At 39.9% G+C, this 19,247-nt stretch overlaps 1 protein-coding gene and 1 long non-coding RNA gene across 9 annotated transcripts in view; both read left to right on the forward strand.

Annotated features, from left to right (window-relative positions):
- CDK19 (cyclin dependent kinase 19) overlaps window positions 1–6,417 on the forward strand; it is a 223,742-nt gene extending 217,325 nt beyond the window's left edge. For all 7 annotated transcript variants that reach the window (XM_034765874.1, XM_034765867.1, XM_034765872.1 and 4 more), the window contains 2 exons: window positions 394–657; window positions 5,145–6,417. In XM_034765874.1, the coding sequence (XP_034621765.1) occupies window positions 394–657; window positions 5,145–5,276 (396 nt within the window). In that variant the 3' untranslated portion in view covers window positions 5,277–6,417. The remainder of the gene's footprint in view (window positions 1–393; window positions 658–5,144) is intronic.
- Window positions 6,418–9,914: 3,497 nt separating this feature from the next.
- The window catches only part of LOC117875031, a 38,475-nt gene continuing 29,142 nt past the window's right edge, over window positions 9,915–19,247 (forward strand). Inside the window, exons 1-2 of one of the 2 annotated variants that reach the window (XR_004645168.1) lie at window positions 9,915–10,215; window positions 18,728–18,911. This is a non-coding gene — a long non-coding RNA (uncharacterized LOC117875031). The remainder of the gene's footprint in view (window positions 10,216–18,727; window positions 18,912–19,247) is intronic. The other variant, XR_004645167.1, reaches the window with a different exon arrangement.

The raw sequence follows: 19,247 nt of genomic DNA on the forward strand, positions 1-19,247 counted from the left end.
CTCATTATTAAGCTGATCTGGATTGGCTGGCTAGGGTTAGGAGGTACTAGATTGTCATTCAAGTTGCTTTTTTCCCCCAGTGCACCTTATTTTTAAAAATGAACCACAAACAATTTTATTCTATTCTGAAATTTCAAACCCACAAAGTTTAAGTAACTTTGAAATTCATCCCTCCCTCCTCAGTTCACAAATATCTACCTGGAGCAAATAGCAGCATACTGAGGACAGATATTTCACTTACTTTGGTGCTCTTCACTACAGTCCAGCTGTGCTTTGTCCTGTGGCTAGTTCTCACCCAAGTTGTGGTTTAGGGATTCTGAAGAGTTTGTGATACCAAATGTAAATAAATAATTCAGGAAAAAAGTGACCATCCCCAGCTGTGCTTTCTCTTAGAATCAACAGCAACAGAATCAACATCAGCAACAAACAGCACCTCAGCAGCAACCGCAAGCAGCACCTCAGCAACAGCAGCAGCAGCAAAACAGTACCCAGACAAATGGGACTGCAGGAGGAGGTGGAGCAGGAGGAGGCGGCACTGGGGCAGGACTTCAGCACAGCCAGGACTCCAGCCTCAATCAGGTGCCTCCAAATAAGAAACCACGCATAGGGCCTTCAGGCACTAACTCAGGCGGGCCTGTCATGCCTTCAGATTATCAGGTACAGACTCTGATTGTTACTACTTTAGTTAATGTTAGGGGCAAGGTGTATTCCACTGTAGAATTTTATAGTGAAATATTTCCACAGAATAAATTTACTTTAAGTGAAGTTCATTATAATGGAATTGTGCTTGCTCTAATTTATTAGTAGAACTGTGGACTTTAGTTCGACTTCAGTTTAAAAAACATTTCATTGTATCAGAATTCATTATAGATGGATTTCACTCTTTGATATTTATATAGATTTCAATAACGTTTCCTTTGTTCTCAGAATTTCAATATCATTCTAAAACATGTGCATAACTTTAGGAATGTGAGTAACCCCACTGAAGTCAGTGGGACTGTTTTCACATGCTGAAGTGTTTTGCTGGATTGGGTCCAGAGTAGTCAGCACTTTGGAGGATTGATCCCAGGTGAGAAGCAGACCCTAGAAAAATATGCTGAGTCAACAGCACAGGTTCTTTGATTTAATTCCTGCCACTTTCTGTTCCATGTGATAATGATAGATGGGATAATTCTTATTCTGTTGTTTGTCTTAATACCTTGATAACTGTTCTTTTAATCTTAAAGATCAACAATTTCTGTGACGCTATAACATAGATCTATAAGTGAGTCAGTACGCTTCATGCTTAAGCAAGACACTCTAATAATGGTGATTCCCATTTTATCTCTAAAATGTTTCCTGTGAGTGAATTCAAAAGTGAATCTTCAAATGAAACATTTGGGGGGTTATTTGCAATAAACTGGTCTGTTGCTTTCCACTATAGCAATATTAGAATATATTAAATGAAAACAATATTTCTGTATTCTTTTTGAAGCTGCACATTTATCTTGGTTTATTAGAATTAAAATATTTTTTCCACTGAATAAGTGACATATATGAAATAATTCAAAGCATTGTATGAACCAAACTTACAAATACTTGGGGACATCATGAACATTTCAGACAAGATTAATTGAGCATCACCAGATAAATATTTTTCATTTTAAAAAACATACTCCTGAAAACAAAGCTTTGTTTCTTATCAAAAAGATCATTGAAAATATGTCAGAATGAGAAGAGATTGGATATCACTTTTCAGAGTAGCAGCTTTGTTAGTCTGTATCAGCAAAAACAACGAGGAGTCCTTGTGGCACCTGAGAGACTAACAAATGTATTTGGGCATAAGCTTTTGTGTGCTGTGTATTTATACCTACCTGCTGTATTTTCCACTCCATTCATCTGATGAAGTGGGTTATAGCCCATGAAAGCTTATGGCCAAATACATTTGTTAGTCTCTCAGGTGCCACAAGGACTGCTCGTTGTTGTTTTTTGGATATCACTTAAAGTTATGTTTTTTGCAAGGATTCTAAATGCTATTGCTGGATACTTTTAGTAAGGACATCATCTTGATGAAAAGCAACAGAGGGTCCTGTGGCACCTTTAAGACTAACAGATGTATTGGAGCATAAGCTTTCGTGTGTGAATGCCTCTTTTAAACCTTTCTTTTTACTCTAGAGCTGCTTTGACTTCCTGACCCATCAAGCCCCCTTCCCAGATAATTGATTTCTGAATGCTAGACATTCTCCTTCCACTTCTAGTTTTCTTTCTTTATTGCAAATGATTTTAAAGGTGGTGATGGCAATTTAGGAGTAGCAACAACTCAGTCACATTTCTTTCTTGAAAAGTTCCAGAGTGGATTGAGATCTCGGAAAGTCCGTATTTATGGCTGGCTTGTTTCTGTCCATATTTTGAGGATTTTTGTGCTGCCTTTGATGTTATTGACCATGGGATCCTTCAGGATGTCTTGGAGTTCTAGGCAAGCCTTCCCATTACAGGATTTTCTTAATTTTAGTCTTACCTTTTTGGAAAATTAAATGTAGCTCTTGTGATTCTTTTCTGCACAGCCTGTAGCCATTTGTTTTAGTGACCCCTCCACGCCAGGCTTTATTTTGACCCCTGTGCTGTTAATTATTTGTATGTTCCCATTAAATCAGCTGTTAAACAGTATAATCTGATTATCCATTTTTATACTTGTATCTGGCTAGCTGTAGCTCTCTCTCTCTTTCTCAGTTCTAGCTGACTGTTTGTCTTATATCCAGAATGGAATGTCTGCAATTTGTCCAAATCTGGAGTCAAAACAGAAATTCTCTTTTGTGGGACTAAAGTAAGCATAGCCTAGTTAAATGCCTTCTTTTAGTTTTATGGCATTAATCTTACTCCATTAGATATAATTCAAAATTAGAAGGAAAAATATTTTGCTTTTGGGCTCACTTATCTTCTGAATTTAAATCTGTGGGGAACAATCATTTATATTATTTAATCACAGCCATCCTTCATCACAGCCATCCTGCAGAAAAAGACCTGGAGGTTACAGTGGACGAGAAGCTAGATATGAGTCGACAGTGTGCCCTTGTTGCCAAGAAGGCTAATGGCATTTTAGGCTGCATAAGTAGGGGCATTGCCAGCAGATCGAGGGACATGATCATTCCCCTCTATTCTGCATTGGTGAGGCCTCATCTGGAGTACTGTGTCCAGTTTTGGGCCCCACACTTCAAGAAGGATGTGGACAAATTGGAAAGAGTCCAGCGGAGGGCAACAAAAATGATTAGAAGGCTGGAGCATGACTTATGAGGAGAGGCTGAGGGAACTGCGATTGTTTAGTCTGCAGAAGAGAAGAATGAGGGGGGATTTGATAAACCTGAAAGGGGTTTCCAAAGAGGATGGATCTAGACTGTTCTCAGTGGTACCAGATGACAGAACAAGGAGTAATGGTCTCAAGTTGCAGTGGGGGAGGTTTAGGTTGGATATTAGGAAAAACTTTTTCACTAGGAGGGTGGTGAAGCACTGGAATGGGTTACCTAGGGAGATGGTGGAATCTCCTTCCTTGGAGGTTTTTAAGGTCAGGCTTGACAAAGCCCTGGCTGGGATGATTTAGATGGCGATTGGTCCTGCTTTGAGCACTAGATGACCTTCTGAGGTCCCTTCCAACCCTGATATTCTATGATTTTATGATTTCTAAGAATGACAACTGTAAATTCTTGGTTTGCTTGTTTTTTGTCTAACTTTCTGACCCTTTTCATTTTTTCATTTATTCATCTTTTTAGTGGAATCTAGATTAATGTTTATCGTAGCTGTCAAGTATCAGGGGGTAGCCGTGTTAGACTGTATCTACAAAAACAACAAGGAGTCTGGTGGCACCTTAAAGACTAACGGATGTATTTGGGCATAAGCTTTTGTGGGTAAAAACCTCACTTCTTCAGATGCATGAAGAAGTGAGGTTTTTACCCATGAAAGCTTATGCCCAAATAAATCTGTTAGTCTTTAAGGTGCCACCAGACTCCTTGTTGTTATCATAGCTGGTGACAGAGCATTTGTTTATTTTTGTTCTTTGTTGAATGCCTGGATGCTAAATGTTAAGGCAATAGGATCAGAGCTCTGTAAAACAAAATCTAAGACCGGGGTACACAGGCATTTATTTGATTTGAAGGCCAGATTTGATCATTTAAACAGGATCTTGAAATATTTTACATGAAAAGGGCTACATATGTTTTATACAATACATACTACCAGGTCTTAACTGTTTATTGGCAAGGAAACTGGAAGGCATGAACAGATTAAGTCACTATTTTATTATGAATCTGCAAAATACTGTACAAGTATTTTGAAATTCTTAAAGTAGCTGATGTTTCTTCATTGAGATCTGCTCCATACAAAGTATTAAGATTAATAAATAACAAACATTTTTTCCTGTTTCTGCAAAACCTTGTTTCACAACTCTGGCAATTTAAAGAGTGAATTCAGGGAATTAAATATTAAGGTCTTGCACACATGCACTCACTGGCATCTCTGTGTAAATGTCTTTGTTTTTAGTAGATGGAGCACCAGAATAGGAATCAAGACGTGTTCTAGAATGATATTATTACTGGAACTTATCAACAAGTCTCTCCCCAGTCAGATGTTGGGGTATCTTTTAAGTCATATCCCCCCACTTCTTCCCTACTCTTATTCCATCTCCTCTGGAACTGAATACATTGCCTCTCTAGCACACCTAATCTCTCCCCACCCCACCCCCCAATGTAGAGAATGAGAATTTGGAGCTGGCAGTCACTTATATTTGTTATTTAGTTAATAGTGGCATAGAAATAACAAATAAAAATAGATATTTATTAAAAATAAATCATGATAGATAGACATGGGATTAAGAAACAACAAAGATTAAGAGTTAGCAATGGGGTTCAATCACTTCAAAATCATTTTAAAATGGTCTTGGATTGTAACTTGCGTCTTTTTCCCATGCCTGTCAAACACCTAACACCATTTGGATGCTATATTAATAATAATGATTTAATTATCATACTGTTGGCCCTTAAAGAGGAATGATGTTCAGTTTCTTTCACCCAGCATTTTGATTTGAATGAGCCTCTTAGAGTTGATTTGAATGAGCCTCTGCATCATTGTCCTAACAGGCTGTTTTAATTTAATTCTTTTCCATTTTTTTTCTCCAGCACTCCAGTTCACGCCTGAGTTACCAAAGCAACATTCAGGGATCTTCTCAGTCCCAGAGTACAATGGGCTATTCCACATCATCTCAACAGAGCTCTCAGTATCATCAGTCTCATCAGTCTCATAGGTACTGAGACCTAATAGACTGCGCTTAGAAAGGAATGGACTAAAAGTCAAAAGACTCCAGCAATATGAAGTTCCTAACAATGAGAAGAACCAAAAATGCAAACTGTGATACAGATTTAAAATTCACAATTATAAAAGGAAAACTTTATTTACTGAAGATTTTTTTTTCAATGACTCTGTTCCTTCTTTATTGCCATAAAGGAGATTCTTGTGAAGTGCCCCCCGCCCTCCTGCGCGCTTCCCTCGCATGTGTTCCATTGTGGTAACTCTAATGAAACCGTCTGATCTGAACCCAGCACTTAACTTCTTTAACCTATGGAATTTTTGAAGGATTCCTGGTGCACCTTTCTCATGCTGTAGTGATTGCCATAAATCTATCTTTTCAAATCTCTTTAATGGGATTTTAAAGTTTTAAAATCTTGAACTCCCAGGCTTTCAAGCTTGTATATAGTTAGTTTTATACTAGGCAAACCAGTTTAGCTATACAGGTATAATGCACCTTTTAAAAGCACTATGTTTTTTTCACAGGATATTACTGTTTTCCTCATGGATGTCAAGAACAGCAAATTTTACTGTTCCAGAGTATTTTACTATTCTGTTTGTATTAGTCTAGTTTTCAGGCGATGTCTTAGGGAAAAAACAAAAACAAAAAAAACCCAACCCAAGTCTCTGCAGCAGCTAATGTGCTTCATGGTACTGGACTGTACACCAAACAGAAGATTGTGAATGTTTCCTAAATCTTTCATATTGAATCCCATACATATTATGACCATGTTCTGAGTAATGCTGAATTAAGCATTATTTTAAACTAAAGCATGATACTTACATGAAAAGGGGATGCTTTTGGAGCGCCATTGGAACAGAGGAATGGAATGTAACAGAACGTCTTCTCTGGCTGGGCACGCAAAATAGCCAGGAAAATATATTTAGTGCCCTATGATCTCAGTAGAAGAGAGAATGTGGTTGAGGACTTATACTAGTCCTTGCTTAAAAAAACAAAACAAAACAAAACAAAAAACCACTTCTTTAATGTGTGTGGGAGCTCTATATAATCTCCCTTTGTCAGTTTCCCTGAATCAATTATCTAAATATAAGACAACAAAAATGTAAAGGATTATAAAATAAAAAACAAATAATTGTCCATTTTTATATAAGATCATCAAATTTAAGATAACTTATTGTATGTTTTGAAGAGCATGTTGAAAATTGTCTTCGTTTTTCATGTTTAATACGCAAATTCTTTATTCTTCACATTGCTGTGATTAATCCAGATTGGTTGCACTGAAATGTTTCTTTTTCCTAAGAGCAAACACATTGTGATTGTGCCTAAGGACCATAAGTGGATGGGTTACTAGCAGTCTATCCCAGGTAAATAGTTAGAGCTCACAAGCATAATCGGAGGATCATTATCCAACTTTCGGAGCCACAGGTATTCAGAGACACATAATGTATAATTTGGAGCAGCTCCATTTTCCTTCTGTGTTTAGAAATAAGGCTGATGAATTTGATTGCACTAAAACTGGAAGGACATTCATGTACTTTAGAATGTTCCTCGCTGTATGAACAGCACCAGTCTTTTTTAATTGATTGCTGGAGAAGAAGTCAAGAAAGGAGCAAATTATGTTTAAGCAACGCATATTACGGACATTTACACTACACAGTGTGATATCATGTTTAGTTGTGTTCTATCCTGAATCCATGCAAGACATTAGACATAACCACTATACATTCCACACTAAAATTGTGATAGAAACTAGGCAGGTGGTAGATCCTTTGTCTGAGGAGAATGTTTTTTCATCCCAATTAGAGTAATAAGTATTTCCATTGAGAGTGAGCTCCCAGTCACCTTTAATGCTTTTTTTCCTCTCACAAAAATGTTTTGCTTTTATAACCAGTTGGAAACCTGGTTTGGCCACACCAGCTGCCACAAGACTTTGCTCTGTTTGCCGATGACACCAGGCTTCTCTGGAAAGTGACTGAAGAAAGAATGGGCAAGAAGTGATAAAAATGAAATGAAGCAATTTGAAGGAAAATATAAATTATTATTAGGATAAAACCATCTCCTATTGGATACTTTCCATCTTTATTCTTTGTGATACTACATGTCCTGTGCTTCTGCGTAGCTTAGTTGGCAGGAACTGATTTTAATTGTTAGTACATTTTTTTACCTGCTTGCAATGTATCTGGGCTCAAAAGATGCAAGTCCCCACCTCTTAATGATGTCAGTGGGAGTCCCATGTCTATCTGAAGGAGAATTTTGCCCCTGCCCTACAACAACATTATTGGATATTCTTGTGACTGGCTTCCAATTTTCTGGATACCAGGCTCTGGACATGCTGGTCGTTGTCTCCTGTTTTCTTCATATCCCTCTGTCCTCTCAAAACACCTTTGGCTATTGTAACATAAATGTCTAACATTTGTCCCCCTCCCACCTGCTTTTATTCATCATCCAATTATTGATGGTGGCAGGGGGACAAAAATCTGCTTGTAGTTAAGCTGGACTCTTATAGTGCCAACAAAGCTGAATCATAGTGTAGGTTCATTGATGTGTGGAATGCAAAGATACACAGCATTATAATGTGCTTTAATTCAATGAGCTTCCATCCCGTAGAATGACTGCTAGCACCATTGTCTAAACTGAATAGATAATTCGGTATTTGCTAGATCTAAATTGCTTGCTGTGCTTTAGCCCCTTGCAGCTTCTGTGCACGTGCAAAGCTGAGCTAACTCCTCCATTGCCTTCAAAATAAAAGTAGAAAGGGGAATAAATAAAAGCAGTGGTTACTGCTTAAAAATGTTTACTGTGCACGTTTGCTCGCTTTCTCTCTCTTTGTCAGTTGGAGTTTGAATATTTGACCTTTTCTGGTGAGCTATGTGTGAATTTCAGGGTGGATGGGAGCCAAGGTGAGAGAGACTTGTTCAGAGATAATTTCATGAGGAAAAATGCTCTTTGTATTCAGAGGTTAATCATGTAATATGTTATGGGAACCCAGGATCATGTATATTTTTCTACCTGTGCAGTTTGGGTAATTGACACTTATTATTATTCACAGTTTTGACCATATCCATAACCTCTGTGTGCCCTCAAAAAGGTATTTCACACTGGCAACTAGAAATGGAAAGTGACATCAACTTGATTGTTTTCTCATTCCTGTTCCCTTGGTGAAGCAGTGGACAGTCAAATACCATCCTGCAATGTTTCTCATCCGGTTTTTGGAGAAGACAGGAGAGTGAGGAATGGGATTAGCAGCATAGTCTACATTGGTGAAGTTTATGTAGCACAAACTGCACAATGAAGGAAGAATATTGTGAAAGCTGCGAGTCCTGCACTGTATCTGTGACACTGTATCTTTTGGGGGGAGGGGGAGGGAAGAGCATTCTGAGGGGAGGGTTGGGGGTAGCTTGAAGTATTCAAATATGTCTAATATTTTATATAAACATATTAAAGCTTAGTTCCCCTTTGTAATCTTCAGTAATGGTACTTAAACACCATTAAGCAAAGAATTGTTTTAGGATTAAATAAATGTATTGTACATAAGGCCATATGTAATCTTCTAAAAGTGTCGCCACACAGGAGTGATATGTATTACTATATGAAAAAAATCCTTAATGCACTGTTATCTCCTAAATATTTAGTAGTAAATTAATACTATTTAATTTTTTTAAAAATCTGTCTTGTGTAGACACTAAAAAGTATTACACAAAATGTGGACTGAAGATGTCCTTTTTAACAGCAATTTAAAGAACTTTTTATATATGTAATGTAGTATACTTTTCAAATTGTTCTAGTTTGTATTCTCCCAAGTTTACTATTGGTGGAAGTGTGTCTATTTCTCTTCAGTTATTTTTTTTATAATTTCATGCACGTATCCTTCATTTTTGTAGTTTTTATTATAGATTACTGCATATGCTCTTCATGCTGTCACAAAGCTTTGCTGTTTTAGCTGTATGGTGGCCACATACAGCAATACCCATGCTGATAGGTTTGCAAAAACACAAAACAAAATATTTGTTTTTCATTCTAGAGCTAAGAGTTTACTGCTTTTAAGTTCTCCTCATGTCACTCTTGAAATGACTGTTAAAACTGAACTATGAGTTCATTGCATTTATTTTATATTCCTAGTTGTCATGAAATTGAATTGACTTTGCTTCAGTGTGAATTTTTTTAATACAAATAATATACATTTGTAATAATAATAATAATAACAATAATAAAAGGTTCAAATCAAAGAAGTGTGCTGGAAAGTTGTGAACATCAGACATTGAGTTACAAAAGAAGCAATGTATCCTGCAGAGTTGCAACCTGTAATTGTATTCAGATGTTTATGATATCATAAACCACACAAAACAGAGCTTGTAAAACCTCCAGTTTGGAATTATAGCCTTTTAAAATACCCAAGAGGGTATTCGTGTTTTGTATGTACGGAAATAGAATGAAGCTTTATGGAAAAACAAAACAGGTGGAATGCTTGGTGTACTCTCTCTAAAGTGATTTAGCATGCAGCTTGGATACCACTTATAAAAATATAAAACTACCAACCTGGTGATCTTACATATTTGTCTTCTAAAAAAGCTGTGCATTCGGAGACTAAGCCCTCCCCCCCCCCCCCCCCCCCCTACCCCTCCCTCCCCCCCCCCCCCACCCCCCATCTCTAGGCTATCTTTGAATATAATTCTCCCAAGTGTCTAGGGTGACTGCATGTTAGATTGGAGAACATGAGCTGGGGAACTCAGCTCTGTTTTTCAGGTTGATTTTCTGTGCTTCGTTGGCCTGCATATTATAACTCCACGAGTCAGTTTTTCAGAGATGGTTGTTATACTGCGTTTACCATAAACTGCACCCATTTTCTCCATCCCAGCTGTGTGAGAGAGAATGGCTGCCACTCACTTGCTTCTCGATTGACACCAAAAAAGAGGCTTGAATTTCGGCTGTAACTTTAGGACAAGGTAAGAACACGCTGTACCCTTGTCACTACTGCTGGTTTCTAGCAAATAAGGAGTTCTGACTGATTCCTCCTCCCTGATGCGTCCAAGGATTAGGTTTAACATGATGCATGCCTGCTATCAAAGAGGTTTCTTTTACTTTGTGTCTGCACTGGTGACTTGCATTTCCAGTATGTAGTACCTTTCACCTAGAAGGATCCCAAAATATTTTCCAGATCATATTTACAAATTATAGGAATCTCTTCATCAAGCATTCCGAGGGGCTGCAACATGTGTGGTTATGTTTATTCCTCTTGACGAGAGCAGGGCTGGTTAGCTGGTGGAAGTAGACATGGTTATATAAAGGATTCTCTGCCTACATTACTCCACTTACTATGTTTTTTTCCTCTTCTGCTTGTACTTGGTGGAGTGCAGCAGCAGCCTTTCGAAAACCCTGGTACATTGGAATGTACAGCATTGTCTCAGAGATCATTCATCATTCCCAGCAGTGTGCTTAAGTTGGATGCCAGCCTTTGAGGTCTGGCATCCTGTGTCAAAGAGCTAAGTTTATGACTAATGATCTAAAGAAGAATCAGCCCTGCAGCATCCAGCCATTTATGGGTAAGGGCTGCAAAGACCGTGTTTAAAGCTGAGACAAGCTTATGCTAAGGCCTTGGCTACACTTACCCGGTAGTTCGACGGCTGGAAATCGAACTTCTGGGTTCGACTTATCGCGTCTAGTCTGGACGTGATAAGTCGAACCCGGAAGTGCTCGCCGTCGACTGCGGTACTCCAGCTCGCCGAGAGGAGTACCGCGGAGTCGACGGGGGAGCCTGCCTGCCGCGTGTGGACCAAGGTAAGTTCGAACTAATTCGAACTAAGGTACTTCGAACTTCAGCTACGTTATTCACGTAGCTGAAGTTGCGTACCTTAGTTCGAATTAGGGGGGTAGTGTAGACCAAGCCTAAGAGCACCAAAGCAGAGGAGAGGCAACAAATAGTGTCTTAAAGAGAGAATATTTGTTGCTGATTGCGAGATACACGTTCTGAACATTCTGAACAGAAAATGAGTGAAACTTTAAGGGCAATAAATTGTTACTTCAGGTGGTTTTACAAATATTGATGGAGGGAGTGTGGAAGGCAGTGTTGTCTGGAGGAATGAGCACAGACTTAGGAGTCAGGGTCCTGCATTCACACTTTGGCTCTATTACTGATTCCGTGTGGCCTTAAAGTCACTTCTCCTTTCTGTCTGTTTCCTCATTTATAAAATGGGGAATAATACTTAGGTATCTCACTCACAGTAGTAGTTTGAGGATTAGTTAGTTTTTGTATAGTACTTTGAAAATGTACAGCACTACAGAAATGCTAGGTATGATAAACTTAGAAGTTTAGCATTGTTCCAGAGGCCAACAAAGGATAACGTTGACCTGAAATACTATTTAACAGACATTGGTTTTTCATGCAAGTGAACTTCATGCCCTTCTTTTCCAACACAGAGCGATGTATGGTCAGCAAATGTGATTTGGTTTTGCATTTTTTTAATATTCAGGAAAAAAAAAGTTATTGTTGCATCAAGACACTGCAGGGATTGATTTTTTCATTAATGAATTAAATATTTATTAGTGCAACCATTATAGTGATTGAAACAACTAATGTTGTTGTGAAGGATTTGAGTAATGGGACTTTAGATACAATCAGCCTGTAAAATACTGTGGTATTCCCAGAATTCTTATGCAACAATAATATCCACAGTAAATGTTTTTAAAAGTAATAATCCCTCATTCTGGCAACATTTAAAATCTGATGGTTATTGCCAGCATACATAATATTTTTCTTTTAGGTAATTGTATGAAAACACTATCACAGGATCAGTGTCTCTAGCTTTGAAAATAAACGTCCTGGCATGCATGTGCAGTATTTGTGAGAAAGCATTATCTGTGAGACTGAGTTCTTTGGAGTCCCTTACATAGGATGAAGAATTTGGAAGAAAGTGTAAATTGCATATTTTTATTATGTGCCTTCAACATGTGGCTAAAAATGTTGTCTTCTCTTGTCTGTGAATGAAATAAGTCAGCAAAGCATTCCCTGGGCTATGTTGCCTTTAGATGCCATTCCATATCAATGCATTTTAGATGCCAATAAAACAAAATGAGTCAAATTGATGCCTGAAATCAATTGTTAAACAAGGGATCTATTTGCCCCAGTAACATCACTGCTAAATTGGAGTCATGCTCTATGGATGTAAATCTAAACTAGCAGTGAAAGTTACTAACACAAATTAGCTAAGGACTCTTTTCTCATTTTTAAATGTGATTTTTGAATCAATGGCTTAAAAAAACCCCTCAGATTTCTTCTGTTGGAAGACACAGAACCTATGATATGAAATGTAATCATAATGATATGTTCTATACTGTCTCCATCCCACAAGAAACTGAGAATACAAGCAGCGTAGGTAATATATACATGCAGGGGCCAGGACAATGGGGCCCCAATCTTGATTGAGGCACTCTGTGTGATACGGTAATGGAAATAACCAATGTCATCAGACTTTTCCAGCCTAAATTTAAAAAATAAACAACCCAAAATCTAGGTCACTTTGCATAAAGCAACAGTTCAACACTGAGAGGATTCAAACAATGCTGTAAAGTAGCCTCATTAATTAACCTGAAAATTACTTCAGCAGGGGAACTTTCAAACTGACAGAACCATTACAAATGTAAACCTTTAGAAGGAAAAGAACGTGGAAAAGTCAGGAAGAACACATGAGATGTCTAAAATTAGTGTTTAGTTGATGACTATTTCCATGCAATCTATGGTAACCCCTTTATGCTAGGCAGGTAGAAGTCAAAAGACTTTTGCTTTTAGACTCCAGGATTCCTCCAGCAGGCAAAGCCCAGTGTAACATTTCACTGTGGTTTGCTCATGCAAAATGTCTAAGGATATCTCCTAAATCTCCTTGTGTAGTATAGCTGATGGGTTCTTACCAATACAGTTTACCACATTTCTGCTGAAGAGACACCTACAAAAAAATTGTAATCAAGTTTCCTAGTTATTCTGCTTATTCATACATCCAAATGTATGTGCGTGTTAAGACATGGTCTGTTAGCCAAAAATGTGATTGAATAGGATACCCTGAACTGCCAAAATAACTAAGTATAGCAACTCTCAACATTCATATTTCAGCGAGGTTTCAGATATACATAGTGTGTCCCAGCTTAGGATGCTCAAGGCCAGACATTCTCAAATGAGTAACAGGAGAACTTCTTTCATCTATATACATGACCAGCTTCCATTTCTACAGTTACAAGAGGGTAAATCCATTATCTAAGCTAGGACTACTGTGCTGTGAGGCAAAACCACTCAGCATCCCACAACGCTGGGTGATCAGTATTACATATAAATCACAGGTTCCCAAGCTTCCATTTTATAATGGATGTTCACAAGCTGTTTTGGAAATGAAGCTGCAAACTACGTAACAGTTCTTTCAACAGAGACTAGATGGCTCAAGGGGTGGCATACTCAGACATTCACCTCTGAATTGCCACCTTAATGTCACCCTATGCCAGCAGCAACTGCAAATTGTTACCATCTGACGGCTTTTTGATGGCCTGTAAGAACTGAGTGTGATGGGCAAAGTGAAGTCCAGTTCCTAATGGGCAGTTGTCCACATTACAGAAGCCAACTGACACGAACTGGCACCCTTACTGGAAGTCTCAGGAGAGAGACCAATACTGCAGAGTTATGAAAACTCTCCAGGGATCAAGTATTTGAGCTGGTGAAGGGAGCTTCATTTGACATTGTGTTGTACGTATTGTATATATTTAGATAAAAGACTTCCGTTTTCAGGAGCTAATCTCATACATTTCAAGAGTGCTTAATTCACAGTTCTACAGAATGTATTAATTGAACAAGTTTAAAGTCTAATAAAAATTCCAATCATAGCTAAAGCTCATACAACCTGCTAAGCACATAAAACATCCAGAACACCAGAACATGCACCTCTAGTTACAAATGCAACCTCAGCAAGCGATCGAGTTTTTGGGTGGCAATTCATTTTTAACTGTAAGAAAGTGAGGACTTAAAGCTGAAGCCCTTACAAGCACATCTTCCCACCTGACAGGGCTGTGTGTGCAGAAGTGGGTCTGATGTATTTTCTCCACCACATCGTGTATATAAATGTTTTTGGTGTAGTATTTACATGGAAATATGTTAACCTGTTTTCTTGTCTGTTCCATGGAAAGACTGGTCCGTGATCATGACAGTTCACCAGGTTCAGGTGGAGTTGGAGGGAGGGTTTTGCAACTCAGTTGCTTCTCCCATCTCAGCTGCCATTAACATGACCAGCTTTATCCAAAAATCAGGTGGTAGAATGACAGGCACTAATTTTGAGTGGTCACTGAGTACAGTAAGTGGCTGAATGCTCCATATTGTGGTTGCAGTTCCTGCTTTGATCAATTCTTCTGAAGCGTCTGTGATACTCTGTCAAAAGTATCATTCGTTCCTTCTCTTTAAACCCTGTGGTGCCTGCTGCGTGACCTGGATCGAAACGTACCTGAGTCAGATCTCCAGGGTGTGCCTGACTTGTTCTGGCTAACAGCACCCTCTCAGCTCCATAGGAAAAGACTTACAATGTAAAATGTAAATGCAGGTCCCACTAACATTTTCTTCCTCTTTACTTTAGACAACTCTGAAATGTCTGCCTGAGATGAGACCCATTTTCCAAAGTCCCCGGAATCCTGATGTTCTCAGGAAGTAGCCTAACAATGCTGATATTATGTTTTATGGGGAGTTCTGACTCAAATTTTAGAGCTGGTTTGTCATGCAAACATATGTGCCCCTAAGACATCCAATGACTGGAAAGAACTCATCTATTTTAAGCAATATGTAGTCCTTAATTAACTATTTATCATTCATTAAGACTACATTGGCAGCTGCAAGGAGATAAGAAAATCCCAAGATGATATAGAACCTGGTTTTTGTGTAGTACCGTAAGTTAAGAACTTCAGTAGGGATAAAGATTCTGATCCTACTTCCATTGAAGTAAATAGCAAAACTCCCATTAACTTCTATGGAAGGAGGATGAGGCCCAAAGTCTATAATGTAAACACAAAATCCTTTGATCAGATTTCACATCAGCCATAAAATGAGAGAAGTTAGTAACAGAAAAGGCTTAGTCCATCTCTCTGCCAATGCAGGGTTAATCCCTACAGGAGGCTTGAGTATTGTGTACACATTTAAAGGGTCTTGGCAATGAGTCTCCACCATTCCCTTAAGAGACTATTCAACTATCTAATAGATCTCACCTGCCAGGAAACTTTCCCTACTGTTCAAGCTACAGGGTCTTTTTCTTTTTTGGATGAAATATGTCCCATCAATGTGCGGGGCTGGCAGAAACCATGATGCCTTGCTTGCAACATGCAAAAGAAAATACGTTAATATATCACTAATTTCAAATTGCTGTTGCCCTGATCCATGTTGTGTAACGTGCAGTTTGTGTAAGAGCTCTGTCAGCAAGAAGAGAGAGAAGCGGTCTCGGCACTTCTGCTTTACTGTTATCTGACAGGTCAGGCTAGTCACGTTGCTGGAAAGAAGATGACAGGGATGGTTCAGCAGACAAGGAGTCTGATGAATTTTTCTTGCAATGATACAAGAACATCCTGCACTGGGCTCAAAGATGCCAGGCATGGGGGGAACTGCTGCAATCTATTTGCAAAGCAGTGTCCCTGACACCACAATGGATGCCATTTTAAATTATCTTAGCTTCCCTCTGAACAATTGATCGTCTGCCGTGGGTCTAATAACAATATTGGTCTAGTCCCAACTCCCAGCCTAAGGCCGTGCAACAACTAATTCTGAAAGTGAAAGAAAGGAAATATAACCCCAGACAGGGCCCGTGCAAGGAAGTTTCACGCCCTAGGCGAAACTTCTACCTTGCGCCCGCCCCCTGCAGCCCTGCATCAGCTCCCCGCCCCCCCGCCCTGAGGCATCCCCCCCCTGCAGCAGCTCCCCCCTGCCCTGAGGCACACCCCTCCCAAAACAGCTCCCCCCCCCGGGGAGCCATGTGGCAGCTCCCCACCCCAGCTCACCTCTGCTCCGCCTCCTCCCCGAGCACGCTGCCCCCGCTCTAATTCTCCTCCCAGGCTTGTGGCACCAAACAGCTGATTGGCGCTGCAAACCTGGGAGGCGGGAGAAGTGGAGCGGCGACCACGCGCTCAGGGAGAGGGCGTAGGAACGCTGTAAAAAAAATTGGGTGCACCGATTTGAGCACCCCCAAATTTTGGCGCCCTAGGCAACTGCCTAGTTTGCCTAAATGGTAGCACCGGCCCTGACCCCAGCTATTCTTCCAGCTAGCAGCTTACTCAAGTGGAAGAGGGAGGCAATTGTGATCTGTTGGCCAACACCCCTTGGCATATGAACATTTTTATGGGTGTGGGCACAGAAAAAGAGTGAGTTTATTAGCTTTCTGGCACGTTTACCAGCTTCAGTGCTCGTTACTCAGCTAGGGCCTATTCTTTCCCCTCAGGATATCTGACTACATCCACTGAAGCCCATTTGGAGTTTTGTGTCCTGCAGAGGGAGGATAAGGCCCCTGGAGTTGTTCTTTTGTATTTAATTTATATGATGTTGATTTGTATCTGGCTATTTTTTAAGCATGTATGATTCATTTTTGCATGGGCAGGTGGGAGTGGCTCCATTATTTTCTTTTGAATCACTTCACATTTTTCTGTCACTGGAACATGCTTTAACAACTGTGTGTGGGGAGCCTGGTGGGAACAGGCTGGGTGGCTCTGTCTCAGCTTGTGCTGCTGCTCCAGGGGCACAAGAAATTCTGTTACGGAGCTCCTCCTGATTTTTTTGAACTGGGTTCTTCAATTATGGCAGCTGGACCATTTCTAGTCTCTCCATGGGACTTGTTTCCTTGGAGAGAGAGTGAACTTCATCCTTTCTGTTCAGGGGATGAGACTTCTGCAGTGGCTGCCCCTGTTGTAGGTCAGAGATGGGGTCCCATACACCTTTCAGGGATATGCTGTCTAAACACTGCTACGCTTGCTTCCAGACACACACTTTTTATATCCGAATCCAGAGATCCTCCTCTCATCACTAGCACTAGCTGGGACAGTTTAGAACAATAAGCCTGTGTAGACAGGCTCCATACTGTCTGCCAAAGATTATTTGGGCATCTGTCGTTGCTTCCTACAGGCTTGGCAAGTTTGGCTTTCACAGACTGCAGAACCAAAGTACAATGTGGGGTTTTGCCCAAATCAAAACCACACCTCTCTAGCGAGCACATCACACATTTTACAGTGCCCACCAGTGTGTTAGTTGCTTCACAAGTGACAGAAATGTCATCCCTGCCTGAAACAGCTTACAGTCTAATTACATTTACAGTTCTGAGTTTTAGTAGACAAAATAAGTCCTACAAAAACTAATGACGCCATAAAGGGCCAGATCCTCTGTGGATGTAAACTGGCATAATTCCATGGACTTCAAAATCTGTGCTCCCTATATGCAAAAATGGAAAGACATTTCCTAAGAGCAAAAACTCCCCTCACCCCCTTGCAGGCAAATACCTGAAAAAAATAGTAGGCTTGCACTTAAAAATTAGGCTAAGTACATGGCTTCACAAGGGATGTGCTGCTAATGCACTATTTGTACTCCCAACTGACTGGCTGCCAGCATTGTAATGATTTGCAGTAACACTGTATTCGGGGAGGTCTTGTACTTAGGGTGGGACTAAGGCCTGGTCTACACACAGATTATGCACTGGCATAACTATTTCAGTTAGGGCTCAGTTTTTTTATTAATATGTTTACACCACTATGTGTGGGCAAGGTCAAACCAGTATAAAAGTTCTTTTAGCACTATAGCTTATTCCCCTTTCTGTATGGGAATAGCTATACTGGTATAAAGCACCCTTATATTGATATGACTGTATCCATGCTAGGGAGGATTGTACTGCTTCAACTATACCGGGATAGTCAAAGCAGTATAACTGGTACATGGACAATCCTAAGAATTAGCACTAATGGATACGGTTCTCAGTGGTTCATCTATTCACTGAGACACTCTGAGCATGTCACTTAACTCATCTGTTCCTCAGGTTATCCATTTGTAGGAGAAGTATAATAATAGCTTCCAAGAGTGTTGAGTTTGATTAAGTAACTGCTCAGTATGGAAGAACTTTGAGACCGTCCATGGAAAGGTGCTATAGAAGTGCAAAAGTATTATTGCTGCTAATATTTGTGCACTTTGGATTTAGTGAATGGACTGACTTTGGTTAGTTTTTATTTCTTTTGCCTTCTGGTAACCAGATTCACTAATCCGCTTACAGGAAACTTAGCTTAACAAGAAGTATGCCTAAAGGAAATCTACCAGCCGCTGCAGGTGTTCCTTGGTGGACTTGAAAAAGCTTCGGTTGAGGAATCTGGACCCAGGTGTCGCAGTATGTTGGGAAGCAGGGACAGAACGTCCACAGATAGACGTTCTCCCTTTTTGCCGTCTGGGAGAGGAACTGCTGATTTGTTTTTTCTCCATAGAGCTCAGGTACCAGAGATGATGGCAGTTCTTTTCCAGTGCATAAATAATGTATTGGCCGTATACATCTCCTGCTGGCAGCTGGCTGCAGCATGTCATGCTGAGGAATGCGAGAAGCAACAAACGAGCACTCCCTTGGCAGCCAGCAATGAAGAGGCAGTTCAGCTGCCCATAAAATGCCATCGGGTAAGTATGTCCCTCCGGTTACCAACAACAAATCTCACACAGAACGCCAGACATTGGAAAGGGAAGCAGTTGATGTTACTTTTCAGGATCATTTGTACCTTTGTCACTAGGCTGGTTTCCCTTGAGAGCAGTGAACGTTAATTATGTTGTTTTCTTAACAGTCAACAGACGTTGAATTTCAAGTCTCTCAAGAAGAGTTTGGCCAAACACTGTCACTCTGGCATAAAGCCATGAGCAGCCTGAAACCTTGCTCAGTTAGATTTAATAGATTTTTTTCAGAGCCCCCAGTAGCAGAATTCCCCCATGATTTCAATAAGAGTTAAAGGCATGGAGCTG

This window comes from Trachemys scripta, chromosome 3 (assembly GCF_013100865.1).
Source record: "Trachemys scripta elegans isolate TJP31775 chromosome 3, CAS_Tse_1.0, whole genome shotgun sequence".
NCBI lineage: Eukaryota > Metazoa > Chordata > Testudines > Emydidae > Trachemys > Trachemys scripta.